Source organism: Puma concolor, chromosome C1 (assembly GCF_028749965.1).
Source record: "Puma concolor isolate L17-30 chromosome C1, mPumCon1.1.hap2, whole genome shotgun sequence".
In the NCBI taxonomy this organism is placed as follows: Eukaryota; Metazoa; Chordata; class Mammalia; order Carnivora; family Felidae; genus Puma; species Puma concolor.
Genome location: NC_141674.1, coordinates 204668270 through 204684348, shown reverse-complemented (window position 1 = coordinate 204684348; position 16079 = coordinate 204668270). Strand labels below are relative to the sequence as shown.

Sequence of the window (16079 nt, the reverse complement as noted above, 5' to 3'; positions counted from 1 at the left end):
GCTGACAGCTCAGCGCCTGGAGTCTGCTTCAGATTCTGTGTCTCCCTCTCTCTCTGCCCCTACCCTGCCCTGTGTCTCTCTCCCTCAAATATAAATAAACATTAAAAAAATTTTTTTAAAGATTTTAAAAGGAAAATATTTAGCTGAGTCTAAATAGTTTGGTCAAAACTGTTTTGGAAACATGATACTTTGATACAATCACGAAGATCAAGCTGGTTGGGCACTCTTACTTTAAACTCAGAAAAGCTTTTAGCTCCAAAACCAACAAATACGAAACTCCAAATCTAGATCATTTTCACTGCCTTTAGCCTAGTAGAGGAACAAAGAGCTCACAAGTCTATGTGCGGGTTATGTTAGCTTAGCTACCATCCACTCTAAAACAATAACAAACAAAGGCAAGATATTTACTGTCAATAGGTATGTACCACACAAAAATCTATTTACATTGGCTGCTTCAAAAGTTCAAACACTGGTTTAGTATAGTTTGACATATGTTTACTGAACATCTACTATGTGCCAGGCACTGTGTTAGGCTCTGGGAATATTCAGATGATTAACACATAGTCCCTGCCTTCCAGAATAAGCAGTATAGTGGAGGTTATACATACACACATATACCTGTATCTCCCCCCCCCCCCATATCATACTTGTATAGAGAGAATGAAGATTCCACGTGATACATGGAAAAACAGAAGGACACTGAGGGAACACCAGGAGAGCAGGTCTGACGTGGGGGGCAAGTGATGTGAGACATCAAGGGAGTCTTTGTAGATGGAGAGTGCCCTAAAGTACATGTTCAAAGACAAGTGAAGTGTTTGCCAAACAGAAGGATGGGGTGTGTGTGTGTGTGTGTGTGCAAAGCAAGGGTGGGGGAGGACAAGCTGTGTGGGGTTTGGTGCTGTAGTGTAAAAAGTAAGACAGGGCACTCCCAGTGTTGGCTCACTGAAATAAATTCCCTTCTAGTTTCACCACCAAAAAAAAAAAAAAAAAAGGCAAGACAGGGCAGGGACAGATCTCAGAGGCTTTTAAGCCATATCAGGGAGCTTGAATGAAAGTTTGTAGGAGAGCCTTTGATCAATATTAAATGGCAGAAAGGCTTACCAAACTTGCATTTTAAAATAATCTAGCCATATTTCGGGGCACAAATTTCAGTGGGGGACAGGAGTGTGGGCAGGGAAACTGTCACAGTGTGCCAGATGAGTGATGAGAGAGATGTGGATCAGGGCGGTGATATAAGTGACAGAATCAAGAAGTAATTAGGCCATCAAAATAGCAACTGGTGACTGGGTGTGGGATGAGGCGGATAGTAGGGCTTCATGGTTGGTGATGGCAGCAAGCAGGATGGAAAATATAGAAAAAGCCCATCTATTTAGGGGAGGTGGGGGTGGAGGGCAGAGCGGAAAGAGGGTGTGTTGAGTTGTCAGTATGCTGAGCAGTAAGTACCTAAGAGAGGTTCAGGTGGAGATGCCTCGTTGGAAGTTCTGGGCAAGGAGTCGCGTTAAGATGAAGAAGTCATCAGCACGTGAGTAGAAACTAAATGGGTAAACATGTGAAATTGCGCTGGCAGTGGGAAGAAAGATGAACCAGTGACAGACTTGACGATCACCAACATTTAAGGGAGCAGGAAGGAGTCCCAAGGAAACTTCAGTCAGACGTTAAAAGAAAAGCAACATGGTGGTATATTATTGTCCTTCCACGATGGAATGGACAGTTCTTGATCTGTTAATCCTTGATCTCTGTACTTTTAAAGATCATTTAAATCTACTCCATTTTGCAATATCCTTTGACCAGAAAAACAAATTCTGCCAAGCCCTATTATTGATCAAATTCTTGTCAAAGATTTAATTTCTGCCCTCTGAAGTCCTACAGATAACCCTTCAAAGTTTGAAGGCAGCTAATGTGACTCAGCTCAGCTCTCTCTTTTCTTGGGACAACATTCTCTGTTCCCTCACCGGTTCCCCAGATGACGATTTTCAGCCTTCATCTCTGGTGATCCTCTACTGGGCACACTGCACTGTGTCAGCTTGTCTATGAGCGTAGGAAGCCATCCCCTGTCAGTATTCTAACTTGTGCACAGCACACTACAGGTATTATCTTCCTTCCTTGGGAAACTCTATTTCTAGCAATGCAGCCTAAAATTAAGTTTATGACCAGACACCTTACACTGTCAGCTGTTTGAATGTATAGTTGACTAAACAGCACTGCCCTTCCTCCAACATAAATGTAATTGACTCTTGTTGCCCCAGCCTGTACTACTACTGGTGACTTTTGTTTAGCCTAAATTGTAGGTTTCACATCTCTGCCCGTTTTTCTTTCACTCATAGGAAAAGCTTTCTTCTTGTCCCTTTCATCATGGGCAGGAAATAGCCAGGACACCTGATAATGAAAAAAATTGTAGACAGACATGTAGCAACCATCAGACCAAGGTGAATGTCAAGAATTGACCCTCATGAACTTCAAATCTATGGCGAATGTTTTGATACAAGGCTTTTGGCTCTATCTTCAGACTGTAAGTGTAAGAAGGAAATGGGGGTGTCTGGGTGGCTCAGTCAGTTAAGCATCTGACTCTTAATTTCAGCTCAGATCATGATCCCGGGGTCATGGGACCAAGCCCTGCATCCGGCTCAGCACTGGACACAGTGCCTACTTGAGATTCTCTCTCCCTTTCTCTGCCCCTCCCTCCTCTCAAAATAAGTAAACATAAAATTCAGTTAAAAAAAAAAAATGGATTCAAGGTGACGCATATAGCAGCTATTGTCTTTCTGATCGGTTAATTCTATTTTTCTTGAATCTCCCGTTTGTTGATTAGAACTCTATTTTTTCCCTTCTGAGACCGCCAGATGATTAGAAGTGCATGGTCCTTTGGAGGGAGAGGACAGGGCCTCAATCAACCCTAAAGGATGGTCTCTCAGGAAAAGATGAAATAAGTGGAGGAAAATATTCTCACGTGCTTAGGAGAGACATGGCATGTGAGTCAACCCCCCAAAATCAGGCAGCCTTACAGTACAGTATGCTTCCAGCTGAAGGCAGAGAACGTGAACTCCTCAAAGAGGCCATCTGCTCAATTCAGGGCTTTCTCTAATGTTGTTCTTCCCCCTAAAGAGCAAGGATTCTGGAGTCCACTCTACGAAGCTATTAGATTGGTTCTCTATAGTTCCTACATCCTCCAACACCTCCCCATTTGTGCCCTTTTAATGAACAGGGGCTTCCTATTCCAGGGCGTTCGCTGGAGCCAAACTGCTTAAGTTTGGATCCAGACTCCATCATTTACTAGGACTGTGGTCTTCAGGAAAGTTAGCCCACCTGTAAAATGGAGTTGCTATGTGTCTCAGGATTAGGAGGGGAAACGAGTTAATAAATATAATAAACCGCTTGGAAGAGTGCCAAGCACATATTCTGCTTTTGATTCGTGCTATTTCTTCAGTGTTCCTTGGACTCAAAGCAGTTTTGATACGGGTATAGGTCTTGTTTGGGTCCCCAGTATAAACAAGTCACGGTTGAGTGAGCTAGTTGTGAATATGCGGACGGGACAGGACTTGCGGGGACACTGAGGTTGTAGGCAACATGGCAGAAAACGATCGTTCTGGTCCTCGATTTGTACTGACTAGGAAGACGAGGCAGTTTCCTCCTGCGAACACTTTATTCACACATGCTAAATCTCACTGTACAGATCACTCTGTCAGGGAAGATGACTAAGGGCAAGTTAGGGCTGTTGGGGTAATCCTTGCTTCTGGCCTTGTTTTGCACCAAGGTAAATAAATAGCCAGGAACAAGTCTGAGGGCACAAGGGTGAGGGGTGAGGGGTGAGGAAGGAACAGAGCAGTGTGGGAGGCAGCTCACAGCGAGGCAGGCAGGCAGCAGCAGTTCTAGCCAATCAACACTTTATTTTTCCACTCAACACCTGCACAGATGTTACTGTCCACTTCCTGACCCTAGTAGGGGGTCCCACCACACCGGGACCATTCACGGCCCAGAGAGCGGTCGCCTTATTCCTTCCTAGAGTAAGAGGACCCTTCATCCCAACAAGACGGAGCTCCTGCTCACTAATGCAGTGCTGGTGCACATGCTGTGGGATTCCCGCTCTCCCTCATCACGAAAGGCTGGGATGATCTAGGGCAAGGGCGCGGTGCAGGTTATGTGGGCTATAGTGACGTTAAGTGCATAACCACCGGCCTGACCCACCACCCCAGGTTTAGTCTGTACCACCCAGACAGGAGCCTCCCTAAAGCTTAGCCACCACCTGCTGGGAAGGAGCCGGCAAAGAGCGGGGATGGAGCTGCTAAGGACAGGACACAGGCAGGATATAAAGCAGAGAGGAACACGGGACAGGAAAGACAAATGGTCAAGTGCCCAAACTAAACAACCAGTGGGACACGAGGACAGAGCAGCACAGGTCCCTGAGGATAGGAGGAAAAAGAAAGGGAACGACCACCAGGGCTGGAGGCATAGTGGAATGAGAGTAGAGATGAGGCAGGGAGGCAAGTGCAGGCTGTGGGAAGGACTTCCCTAGCCCTGTTCACATCCACTAACCCAAGTGTAAAATTATTTACAAACTTAAAACCAATCCCAGGCACGGGCACTGTTCCAGGCCTGGGACAGCAGGCAGGCAGGCAGGCAGGCAGGCAGAGGGTGGACTGGCTACCATCTGACAGCCAGCTTCCCCATGTACGACCCCTCCCTAGAGTAGGGAAAAGAGGAAACGGTGACGTCCCTGGCCAGGAAACCCTACTGTGCCTGCAACTCCTTCCCCCGTGGCTCATGGCTCTGCCACGGCCTGAGCCTCTTGGTCTGACTGTACCAGAGAGAGGGTGTCGGGCCCTAGGGATGGAGGGGGTGGAGCATCAGGGAGCTCTGAGGGTGTCTCTGGCCCCAATCCCAGCTCAGCATTCAGCTGTTCCAGCTCCCCCTGATCCAGCAATTCGAAGTCCTCAGTGGTGAGTGCCTCTTCTTCCTCAGGGACAGACAGGGGCTGGGGCAAGTCCTGGGGAGGAGGTGGGAGCACTGAGGGGGAGGGGACCGGGTCACTTTCGGCCAGGCAAAGTAGGGGTGACAGGGTGTTCGGTGGAGTGGGGAGGTCACCACTCACTGCCTCCGGGCTCAGTGTCTCCGCTGGTCCTCCAGGGGAGAGCTTCCCTCCATGTGTGGGAGAGCCTGCCCCGTTGAAGTGCGTGTTCACAAAGTGAAGAGGGGACGAGAGCCGAAGCAAGGTTTCCTTGGCTACCACATCTTCCTCCTCTTCTTCCGAGTCCAGGTCTTGCCTTGAGAGGGCCTGAGGAGGGCCCAGCAGGTCTTCAGGAGGGACTGGCTCCGTCTCCTCTCCCTCCCCCAGCTCCCGGCTCAGGGCTTCCTCTGGCTCACTTGGCAGGCTCTGCTGGTCCAAATCTATGCAGAAAACAAAGAGTCAGGAATGGGTGGATGGGCCTGCTGTTCTGAACTCTCACAAACAGGCAGTCAATTCAAGGATGAGAACTCAGGACATGGAATACTGGACCAGGCCTTAGGCGTTAAGGTCTTTCAGAGCTTGAAGTCGAATTACAGGATCAGTTCCCAGAAAAAACATTTCTGGGGGTGACAGTCAGAGAACATGGCCAGCATCCACAACTGGGAACAGGAAGACTGGGAGGACAAAGGGCTTCTCATACCCTCTGAGACATCAGTTAGCTGTGGAGTTGTGGCCCGGGATACAGAGAAGCCACCACTCTCCAAGATAGAAGCCTCCTCGTCTGACAGCTCTGAGTCTGTTATGGCCAAGGCCAATGCGGTTTTCTTCACATCCACCTGCAGGAGAACCCAGATAACAGAACAGATGAGAAAATAAGAGAACCGATTTTTCAAAAGCACCCCCGCCCACTGCCTCCCACCCTCTTGAGAAGTAGCTGCTCTGAAGCAGATTCTCCTCCAGCCTCTACTTGGCATCCCATCTCCCTTGGACCTCACCACCGGGGAGAAGCCAGCCAGTTCTGCTTCGCTTTCACTCTCTGTCTCCGCCAGTGGCTCATCACCTCCAGGGGGTGCATTCTTCCCCTGCCGCTCTAGAGAAATAACAGCAGGGCAGTGACCAAGCAGAGACGGTGGTGGGGGGACAAACGTGGTCAAGAGACTACAGAGTATCTAAGTTCCAGGGCACTTCATGAGCCATAAACCGATGCCTTCCCCCACATCCCCCTCCTGGGCATGGGAGCCCCTTACTCTTCTTGTCGTGTTTGTGATGCAAGGCATCAGCTTCTGCCTTCATGCTGTAGTCCAGCTGCATGAGCAGGGGCTCGAGGCGAGTATACATCCTCTGGATCAGTTCATGATAAACCACCAGGGGCCACAACAGGATGCTCAGCACTGGAGGTTAGAGAGTCCACTCAGGGCTTCCTATGCCTATTTCCTGAGGGCCCTCATGCAACTGGTCCTTAAACAGAAATTGCTGAAGGCTTTCTGGAGGCTGGACAAACCTTCTCCCTCCACATCTACCACTCTCCTGCCCAGATGACTCTTCCACCATCACTAACACTCCAGCATCCCCTGGAGATCTCCGTAAACAGATCATCAAAAAAAAAAAAAAAAAAAAAAAAAGAGAGTGCACCATCCTCCCTTAGGGCTAGCCAGTCCCTTTGACCCAGTCCAAGGAAAGAGAAGGAACCAGCTTGGGGAAAGGCAGGGGTTAAAGTCTACTCACAGACAATGTAAGAAATCATAATCCCCGGAACGTAGTGTCCCAGCACAGCCAGTACAGCACAGCCAGAACAAACTCGAGCACAGAACTGCAGAGAAGAGAACAGGGTCTGAGAGGTATATGCCCCACTCATCTGGGCAAGAAATTGCTGTTCAGCTGGTGGAAGCAGGGGTATGCCTTTTGGGGATGCAGTGATCTAGTCTAGTCAAGAGAATGCCCAAGACAACCAATTCAGTAAGCTTACAATAGACATCATCAAACGCCTACAGCTCAGACTGATATCCCTTAACAGGAAACAGTGTCAAAACATCACAAACGTACTCTCTGAAATGAGACTACTCCTGTACCAGGCTACTCGCTGCATGTGTTCCCTCAAAAAGGCACCCAACCCTCTTCCTTCAGTGTCCAGCCAGGGATTTCACGTTACTCCTCCCCATTCCCCTACCTCTATTTCCCCACAGTGCGGGAAACTGTTATATGACATGAAAGAGGTTACCTGAGCTGGATTCTGCCTCTTGTACTGCAGCAGCTCCTGCAGGTGAATCTGGAAGGTGAGCCAGCTCTCAGCCAGGTATCTGCACAACTCGGGCACACTCAGCAGGTGCGGCCGGGCGCCTGACCCCGCACCCTCACTGGGGAGACATGACATGACCCCTGGAGGCCTCAGACACCAGCTTCCTAGGCACTCAAATCCCTCTGAGAATGCCAATGAGATCTTCAGTCTAAAAAACTGGACAACCCCACCTCCCAAAGGGAGGCTGTCCTCATCTTGGGAAGCAAAGCCCAGAGTTCCCAACCCTCTGCCCCCAAAGCATCAGGCACCCAAACACCTAAATAGGAACCCAGGACCGAACTTGTTGCCAGTCCATTTGCTATGCTGGGGTCTCTGCAGACCCTGCAGTGTCGCCCTGCACTGTGGGGACACTGGCACCAAAGCAAAACAGGGTTTGGGCATTTGTCTTCAAGAGCTGGCCTGCACTCACCTGTCAGAGTGGGGCTCCTCTGGGGATGATGCTATAGAGAGAGGTGGAGAACAAGTTATTGAGTGGTAGGGCTCTGGGAGACACTTCTCAGGGCAGAAACAGTTGCCCCTCCTCTGCATTCCCAGAGCACCTTCAGACACCAACGTAGGAAAAGTTACATTGTCATAATTGTTGCTATTTACACAACTGTCTCCCTCTTTAATCACTTTCTTTTAAAGATTTCTTTATTATTTCTAAGTAACCTCTACACTCAACCTGAAGCTTGAACTTACAACCCCGATATCAAGAATGCTCTGAGCCAGCCAGGTACCCCACACTTTAATTTTTTTTAATTAATTTATTTATTTTGAGAGAGAGAGAGCACACAAGATGCGTGCATGGGGGAGGGGCAGCAAAAGAGAGGGAGAGAGAGAGTCTCCCGTAGCCTGACTTGGGGCTCCATCTCACTGCCCTCGGGATCATGACCCGAGCAGAAATCAAGAGTCAGACACTTAGCTGACTGAGACCCCCCAGGTGCCCCTAAACTTCACTCTTTTCAAACACACCTTATTCGTGTTTACATCCCAAGCAGCTCACACACAGGTGACATCTAATTGCTCCAAAATACCCATTCAGTAAATACAGGCATAACAACAAAAACAGAACCTAATATTCCCATGATTCCTGTGCTATCTGAACCTCTACCACGAGCACAGAACAGGTATTAATTCATTTAGTCTTCAGTTGCTTACCGACTAAATTCTATCATTCTTGTTTTATAGAAGAGAAAACCGAGGGAAATAGAAATTGAGTGGCTCTTACAAGGTCACACGCACAGCAAACGGCAGAGCAAGCAATGCAACCCAGGCAATGTGGCTGTAGAGTCTGCACTCTTAACTACTACGCTCACAGTAACACTAATTTTAAGGTGGTGCCTGGGACCCGGGGGCCTGCTGTACATTTGCCCTCACCATTCAACCCACCCAGCGGGCTCAGGCACAAAGCAAGTGCACAACGGGGCTTACTGAATGAATACTCACCTGCGATGTCAGGGAAGAAGCGAGGCTGCCAGAGATCCAGCAGAAAATAGGCCAAAAGTGAGACGCTGAGTAGGAAGAAGGGCCGGAGGGACGACGAAGAGAGCAACCTTAGGGAGAGACAGGCACCTCAGCGATGAGTGGGTGAGAGGCCCCCGCACCCATCGCGAAAGGCGGAAAAGCGCCCACCGATAGGGGAACCGGAACCTCCAGGCCTACCATGAGACCCGAGACAGAGGTATGGGACAACCCCGACCGACAACAGACGGGAGAAGGGGGTCACTCCCCCGAGGCAAGTGTCAACCCCAGGAACGGGAAAGGTGCTCCCGGCCCCTCCCGCCCCCGCCCGCCCGCGCAGCCCGGCCCCGCCCCCTCCTTCTCCGTGGCCGTTACCAGAAGAGGCCGTTGAGTGCGGCCGCCGTGACCAGGCTGTGCAGCGGTTTCTCCCACACCAGCAGCCGCTGCGCTGCCGCCAGCACTGCCTCCCAGCCGCGGAGCCGCAGCCACAGCGTCGTGGCCAGGCGTCCCACCGCCTCGGCCGTGGCCGCCTCCTCCTCCGCCTCGCCGGTGGCCTCCCCCATGCCTAGGCTCAGACCTAGGCCCAGGCCGAGGCTCAGGCCTGCCCCCGGGCCCCCACCCGCGCCGGTGTTACCACCGCCGCCGCCGCTCGCCATAGCCCCGTCGCAGCCGCCGCCCGAGCCCGCGAGGAGCCAGGGCTGCGCGGCCGCCGCCGGGGGCGCGTCAGGCGGAAGGGGGCGCACGCCGCGGAGAGCGCAGCCGAGGCCGCCCAGGGGCCGTCACGTGACGGAGGAAAGACGAGCCCGTCACGTGACGCACCCTAACCGCCGGGATAGGGCGGCCCGCGCCTGCGCACAGGCGGCTGTCAGCCCTCCTATGCTGCGCAGGTTCGTATTGTGGTTGCTGGAGTCGTGATCTCGGGTCGTGACTGTGCGCTGTCCGGCTCCACGGGACCGAAGGACTGTGTATCCGTGTCTTCGCACTCCAGCCGTCTTCCTCTGCCTATGTAGGCAGGGCGGCTAGGGAGTCCCGTGCTGGCCCGGTTTTCCCGGTGTGATGCGGGCCGAAGGGGCAGGAAGTGGGCTGCCAAATGCCCAGTGTCCGGAGTAGGATCTGCTTCAGCACGGGAAGGGCGGCGGCTGTCCCATTAGTCAGTCCTTGACTTACTGGTCCTCCCAGTTCCCTCCTCTCGGCGGATAAACAAACACCAGCGCGTGACTCGACTGACTCGAAAACAGCTTCACCTACTCAGTAAAGTTGTTTCCTCCCCAAACGTAAACTTTACTGCCGGCACGTATCGGAGCTTTTTCCATTCCCTTGCTCAAACGGGAGATTGGGGTCGCGGGTTTAAAAATAGAATCCTGCTTAGCTGTTGTTGACTCTTGGGGGGGGGCATTAATTCCATTTACTGAGGCTTACAGCGTACTAGGCGCTTTGTATTTCTTTGTGACCATTTAATTTCTGCAGTGACCCCACAAAATACGTAATTAGGTTTAGAGTTCAAGCTACCGAAAGTAAGGTAAACAGCAAAAAGTAAGTTTCCCTGCCACGTTTCCACAGTGTACCCACTGTTGTTTCTTCTGTGTTTTTTCCGACGCATTTTATACATGTATATTGTTGTATGTGCGTATCTTTTAAAAACATATTTGGGAGCGACTCGTCCTGCATCTTTGTTCTACTCATATTAACATCCACATTGATACGAAAAGGTCAGCCGGGCTTGATCATCTTCAGTGTGGCGTGGTCCCCCGGGAATTGTCCTCATTACCCACCCAGACAAGGGCACGCTGGGGCTTAGTTCTGGGACTCGCCCGGGCTCAGGGCGACCAGGATTGCGAGCTTGGCTCCTCCGTGGCGGTCGGGGCTGGCGGCTGGGCCCCGCGGGCGGCAGGAAGTGCCGCGCGCTGACTCGCCGGCGACACCCCCGCGGCTACTAAACGCGGGACAGAGGCACAACACGCGCTTCGCAGCCGGGTCTCCTCTCCACTGGGTGAGGTGAGCGCCCTGGCCTCCGAGGCCCACACCCGGAGCCCGGATCGCGGAGCCCGGAGCCCCGAGCCCCGCCCGGGGCGGAACAGGAAGAGGCGCCCGCCAACCCGGCCCCGCCTGCTGCCGCCGGCGCGAGGACAGGGGGCTGCGCTGGCGAAGGCGGCCGTCCGCGCGGGGGAGGACGGCGCCCAGGCGAGGGCTCCGCGGCTCCCTTACCATTCGTTCCCTTCCACTTTCTCAGGGCGGCAGGTGGCGGCGCGATGGACTTGGCCGGGCTCCTGCTGGACGAAGAAGGCACCTTCTCCCTCACGGGCTTCCAGGACTTCTCGGTGAGAGCGCGGCCCGCCCCCTCCCTGGCCTTCCTGTGCTTGAGCTCGGGATCCCCGGCGCTCCTCTCGCGGCCCGGGCGGCGCCGCGAACTCGCCTGACGGCTTGGTGCGGAAGCCGGGCGGCAGCTACTCGAGCTTTCACTACTCGAGGCCCCGGCTCCTTGGGCCCTGAGGGAGAGTCGCGGGGACTCTGGTAGGGGACTGGAGGTAGGGGTGGCCGCCGGGGACCTTCTCCGAGAACCTCTGCTGGAGAGTAGTCAGTGGTGGAGGATATCTCCCCGCCTCGCCCCCACGCTCAGTGTAGATAAACTACCATTGGCAAATAATCTAGAGAACGGGGCTGGGTGGGGCATGGGTCCCACCAGCAGTGAGGTGAACCCGCCGCGCCGCACCCCATTCCCAGCCTGGAGCCAGGATCTCCATCGTAGCCTTCCCTGCCTTTCACCCTCCACCACCTGCCATTTCAGTTCCTCCCTGGACACCAGAAGCTCAGCGCTCGGATCCGAAGGAGACTCTACTATGGCTGGGACTGGGAAGCTGACTGCAGCTTGGAGGAACTCTCCAGCCCCGTGGCAGGTTAGTGTTTTGTACCTGGGCAAGTAAGAAGCATGAAAATGGGGTTGTCAGCAGCCACCAAAATAACTCAGTGTACCCCATGAGCTATACCGTCTTTTCATAGCTAACTTATCGATGTCTGGTGTAAGGACTGGGTTTCCATTCCACATTTTTTTAGCCTGAGTGAGTAAAAAAACATTGCTATCTTACAAATCTGTGCCACTCTTTTTTTTTTTAAGTTATTTATTTTGAGAGGGTGTGTTAGAGTGCGTGTGTGTAGGGCGGGGGGTAAGACAGCGACAGAGAGAGAGAAAGAGAGAGAGAGAGAGAGAGAGAATTCCAAGCAGGCTCCTCGCTGTCAGCTCAGAACCTGACAGTGGGCTCGACCTCACTAACTGTGAGATCATGAGCCTGAGCTAAACTCAAGAGTCTGGATGCTTAACTGAGCCACCCAGGCGCCCCCACTGTTGATTTGTATACGAGAAACACATCCTATGTATCCCAAATTCACAAGGCACGTTTATTTTCTCAAATGAGCAAGGTGAAAGACAAATCTAGATAATTTTGGGTGACAGGGAAATAAGCCTTCCTGTTGGAAGGAGCTGAAATCCAAATGTAGAATGGGTTTTTTTTGTCTCAACGTGGGGGAATTTGATACATTTTGTTACTGTGGTTCTGTCCCCAAGGCTTCAGATAATACAGATCTGGGTCTTCTGCTGATAGCACTGGGGATGGGGGTGCGTGGGGGAGTTGGGGGGGGTGGTGGCAAGGGAGGAGTTGTTTGCTTACTCTGCCTTCCCTTTGCCTTCTGCAGACATTGCTGTGGAACTGCTCCAGAAGGCAGCCCCCAGCCCTATTCGCCGGCTCCAGAAGAAATACGTAGCTCATGTGTCCCGGTGAGCTTGGAATTGAGGGGGATAGGGCGGTAGTATTTGGGCCCTAGAGAAAGGGGAAAATGGTTGTCTCTAAAGAGAAGGTATAAAGACACAGGGATGAGCATCATAAGAGTTATAAGTGTTGAAAGACCCTTGTGGTTAATTACTGATCCTTCCTGCCCCCCAGGGAGGCGTGCATCTCCCCGTGTGCTATGATGCTTGCTCTGGTGTACATTGAACGGCTCCGCCATCGAAACCCAGACTACCTACAGCACGTGTCGTCCTCTGACTTGTTCCTGATCTCCATGGTAAGACGCCCCCTCTCCTTCTGGGTCCTGGTGACCCAGGAGCCGGGTGTGAGCGCTTCTGATACCACCTCTGGCTGCCCTGCAGATGGTGGCCAGTAAGTACCTCTATGATGAAGGGGAGGAGGAGGAGGTCTTCAATGATGAATGGGGAGCTGCAGGGGGTGTGGCCGTGCCCACTCTCAATGCCCTGGAGAGGGGCTTCCTGAATGCCATGGTGAGTAGCTGTTCTATTTCTCACTTTGTTTCTTTGACCGCTCCTCATGTTCCCTTCATCCTTTGCTTTTCTCAGTCAGCGTTCTGTAGTTTGTTTCTTTTTGCCTCTTCTCCTTGTGTCTTTCCTTATTAGTGTCTTCCCTTCCCAGCCTTTCTGGACCAACCACAGCCTTTGGAGGTTCCTGGCATGGTGAGGCCAGAAATGGAACCCCCCCCCCCCCCACTCCCGGCCCCACACCATTCCCTAATTCCTTCAGGCCCAACATGTTACACTCTGAGTCAGAGCTTATCTCACTGGGTTCTGATTATTTGCTTCCAGAGTTTCTCTGCCTCATGACTGTGAGCTCCCTATGAGTGTGGACCGTTCTTAGGATTATTTTCTTTCTTTGCCCTTAACTGAGGGTATAATGTGAAACCAGATAATGTGGTATCAAATGAGTTAATATATAAAAGCTCCTGGAACAGTATCTGGCACGTAGTAAGTGCCAAGAAAAGCGTCTGCCGTAGTGGCGGTTGTAGCTGCTGCCGTGGTCTTGGTTGGTTATTAAATGGCTGTGGCTCCTATCTGAACTTGGCCTGGTGCCCTTCTCTTCTTACCCATAGGATTGGCGTCTTTACACTGACCCTCGGGAGATCTTTGAGGTGCTGAGCTGGCTGGAGAGCTGGTAGGTTCTAGGAGTTGGGAAGAGGGGCTTACGGCATTTGGGGGCTTAGATCTAAACCGTTAGGGTTAGGGTGTAACTGGGGGGAGGGAGGAGACAACAAGGCGAATCTCCCAAGGTAATTGTTCCTAAACCTATCTGCCCTCTTTGTAATCTTCTTTGGAAGGGTGGTAGAACCTTATTTAAAACACAGATCTTAGGCTCGCTCTCCATTTCTGGACCAACAGGTAGTTTAGGAACCTGTGTGTATAACAGGTTCCCCAGTGTGGGTCCCCAGGGGAGTGAGGGTGCCACTGGGCCAGCAGCAGGAGTGTTGAAGGTGTCCTCTGTCTCTCTCCCCTTCCAACAGTGTGGCTGAGCAGCAGGGACGGCGGCGGGGCTGGTACACCTACACAGACCTGTGTGTGCTGCTGGAGCAGCCGGCCTGGCAGTTGGCCCTGGGCTCCCTCTGCCAGCGGCTGGCAAAGGTGAGGAGGATTGGGAAAGATAGGGGCCTTAACTGGGCTGGTGTGTAAGGTGGGGTGAGCAAATGCTGAAAGTCTCAGGAAATGGGGTTTGAGAGTAGATGGCGACAGAGAGCTCTGACTTGAGCACAAGTTTCCAGACAAGGGATGGATGTGTTGAAGGCAGTCAGAAGCAGGTTTTGGGGGAAGGGTATTTGGGCACTGACTTTTCTTATCTTCGCTCCCGCAGCTGTCTTGCCTGTTAGCTATGGCATATGTGAGCAGTGTGGCCTTGGCTGTGGCGTCACTGGCTGTAATTCACCAGTCCTTGGGGCTGCCCTGCAGCCCCTCGCCCGGCCCCCCGGACCTTGGACTGGCCTCCAGGTGCCTCTTGGAACCCTGCATACCTTCTCCCGTGCCACAGTGCCTGCCATGTCCTGTTAACGTCTCCAGCTGCCTGGATGGTGACACAGGGCTGCGTTCACTCTGGGGCAGTCTTCTGGCTTCACTGACTCCTCCTCCATTGCCTCCCCCAGACCCTCCTGCCCCTCCCACTCTTTTCCATAACTGTCCCCTTTGCCAGAAGCTCCAGAGAGACTCCCCAAGCTGCCACGCCTGCCACCACTCCAACCATACTGTCTCCACTGGGTCTCCCAGCCCTGGGTACCACTCCCGTGGCCTGGCTCCACCCTGGCTCTGGAGTCCAATGCCCCCCCTGCTCCCCCCGCCCCAGCAGTGTTCCCTTTTCAGTGTCATGGAGCTAGCCCGTCTCAAGTCTTTCATTTTCCCGGGCTAGGCAGGCATTCAACAAATGCATTAAGAGGATTTGGGAATCCCTGAGAACCTAGAGGGCGAAAGCTTGATTTAGATCCTCTCTACCTCTCTGGGTCCTTGGCTGGTCCCCGTCCTCCTAGGTAATGGAGCTTAAGGGGTTGTGGGGTAGAAGGACTGAAGGTCACTCACTCTCCTAGACCTCAGTGGCTGGCTGCTTGGCCAGAGCAGCGATGGTACCAGGGAAAGCTCCAGCTTGGTGACCAGGGCCACATCACAGCCAGACAGAGGAGAAGCCCCTGTCTCTCCACCTCCCTGGGTTCTAGACTTTTGCTTTTGAGTTCCCTATGATGGAAGGGGAAAAGTGGGGTGAGGGAGGGAGGAAATGTTGATTGGGGGCCTGAGTGATGTCCCTGAAGCAGGAGAGCGAGGGACTGATAGGGCCAAGGTGGGATCTGCCGAGGGAAGGCGGGGTCAGGTGGGAAACCCTCTCCACACCCCATCCCTTGGGTGTAGCCTAAAGGAGCCAGGGACTGCTGCCGCCTTCAGCCCTGCCCTTTTGTCTTCCAGCCTCTTCTTAGTACCCTGCTCCTGGGCTTCCCTCTCTTCCAGTTCTTCTCCTGGGTGTTCTCTTCACAGGCCTCTCTGGCCACTGCTTTGTATTTGGGTTTTTCACGCTTTTGTAGAACTGAGGTTTCAATAAACAGTTTCAGTTGCGTGGCTGGGATTCTTTCCTCCGCGGCAGCCCTGGAAGAATTTCCTCCCCGTATCTAGATTCTAAGCTTTTCTACTTCCTGAGTCCGTCATCTTGCAACTCATTTGCTCTGAGCCCCATTTTAGAACTTCCCTGTTGTTTGATGGTTACAGGATTCCATCTCAAACTTACACTCATCCCTGCTCCCAACACTCAGGGGCCTGTAGCACTGCTTTGACTTGGGTGCTCTGGGTCACAGATGGTGACTCTATCATGCCTGAGGTTGGCCCTGTCACAAGTTCTGGGTGGCCTCCATCCTTGTGGATCCTGAGAAGCCAGGGCGAGTGTCCCGAATTCCAGTCTGGTCTGACACATGGTGGTAGTTGGTGTTAAGTCTAAAGCTGGGTTATCACTGGAAGAAAGTAAACTGTTCTGGCACCTGGACTGAGAGTATTTGGGTGGGACTTCTTAAGATGATCCACCACACAGGTAGTACTGTCCCCTAGGGGGCAGTCTGGAAACTTACGGGGCATTTTTTGATTGCAGCGAAAAATTGAAG

At 52.5% G+C, this 16079-nt stretch overlaps 2 protein-coding genes across 7 annotated transcripts; one reads left to right on the top strand and one right to left on the bottom strand.

Annotated features, from left to right (window-relative positions):
* Nucleotides 1–3621: 3621 nt before the first annotated feature.
* Nucleotides 3622–9477, bottom strand: RETREG2 (reticulophagy regulator family member 2). 2 transcript variants are annotated; one of them, XM_086719682.1, is made up of 9 exons: nt 9057–9477; nt 8667–8773; nt 7648–7678; nt 7161–7296; nt 6668–6752; nt 6190–6333; nt 5938–6032; nt 5643–5778; nt 3622–5382 (listed from the first exon to the last, which is right to left on the bottom strand). In XM_086719682.1, the coding sequence occupies exons 1-9, from the start codon at nt 9335–9337 to the stop codon at nt 4757–4759; spliced, it is 1641 nt and encodes a 546-aa protein (XP_086575808.1). In that variant the 5' UTR covers nt 9338–9477; the 3' UTR covers nt 3622–4756. The 2 variants fall into 2 exon arrangements, with proteins under 2 accessions (XP_086575808.1, XP_086575809.1); XM_086719683.1 differs by having other exon boundaries at nt 5941–6032.
* A 72-nt stretch (nt 9478–9549) lies between these two features.
* On the top strand, nt 9550–15544 carry CNPPD1 (cyclin Pas1/PHO80 domain containing 1). 5 transcript variants are annotated; one of them, XM_086719684.1, is made up of 9 exons: nt 9550–9568; nt 10912–10999; nt 11467–11575; nt 12369–12450; nt 12617–12737; nt 12823–12951; nt 13554–13615; nt 13962–14079; nt 14306–15544. In XM_086719684.1, the coding sequence occupies exons 1-9, from the start codon at nt 9558–9560 to the stop codon at nt 14849–14851; spliced, it is 1266 nt and encodes a 421-aa protein (XP_086575810.1). In that variant the 5' UTR covers nt 9550–9557; the 3' UTR covers nt 14852–15544. The 5 variants fall into 5 exon arrangements, with proteins under 5 accessions (XP_086575810.1, XP_086575814.1, XP_086575812.1 ...); XM_086719688.1 differs by lacking the exon at nt 9550–9568 and adding an exon at nt 9690–9932; XM_086719686.1 differs by lacking the exon at nt 9550–9568 and adding an exon at nt 9690–9971.
* The last annotated feature ends 535 nt before the right edge of the window (nt 15545–16079 follow it).

Excerpts from the sequence above, each read along its gene's own strand:
- RETREG2 (XM_086719682.1), bottom strand. The coding sequence starts at position 9,337 with ATGGCGAGCGGCGGCGGCGGTGGTAACACCGGCGCGGGTGGGGGCCCG. Across the intron at positions 8,774-9,056 it reads GCACTCAACGGCCTCTTCTG|GTTGCTCTCTTCGTCGTCCC; the intron begins GTAACGGCCACG and ends TCTCTCCCTAAG. Across the intron at positions 5,383-5,642 it reads GCTAACTGATGTCTCAGAGG|ATTTGGACCAGCAGAGCCTG; the intron begins GTATGAGAAGCC and ends TTTTCTGCATAG.
- CNPPD1 (XM_086719684.1), top strand. Across the intron at positions 11,576-12,368 it reads ACTCTCCAGCCCCGTGGCAG|ACATTGCTGTGGAACTGCTC; the intron begins GTTAGTGTTTTG and ends TGCCTTCTGCAG. Across the intron at positions 14,080-14,305 it reads TCTGCCAGCGGCTGGCAAAG|CTGTCTTGCCTGTTAGCTAT; the intron begins GTGAGGAGGATT and ends TCGCTCCCGCAG.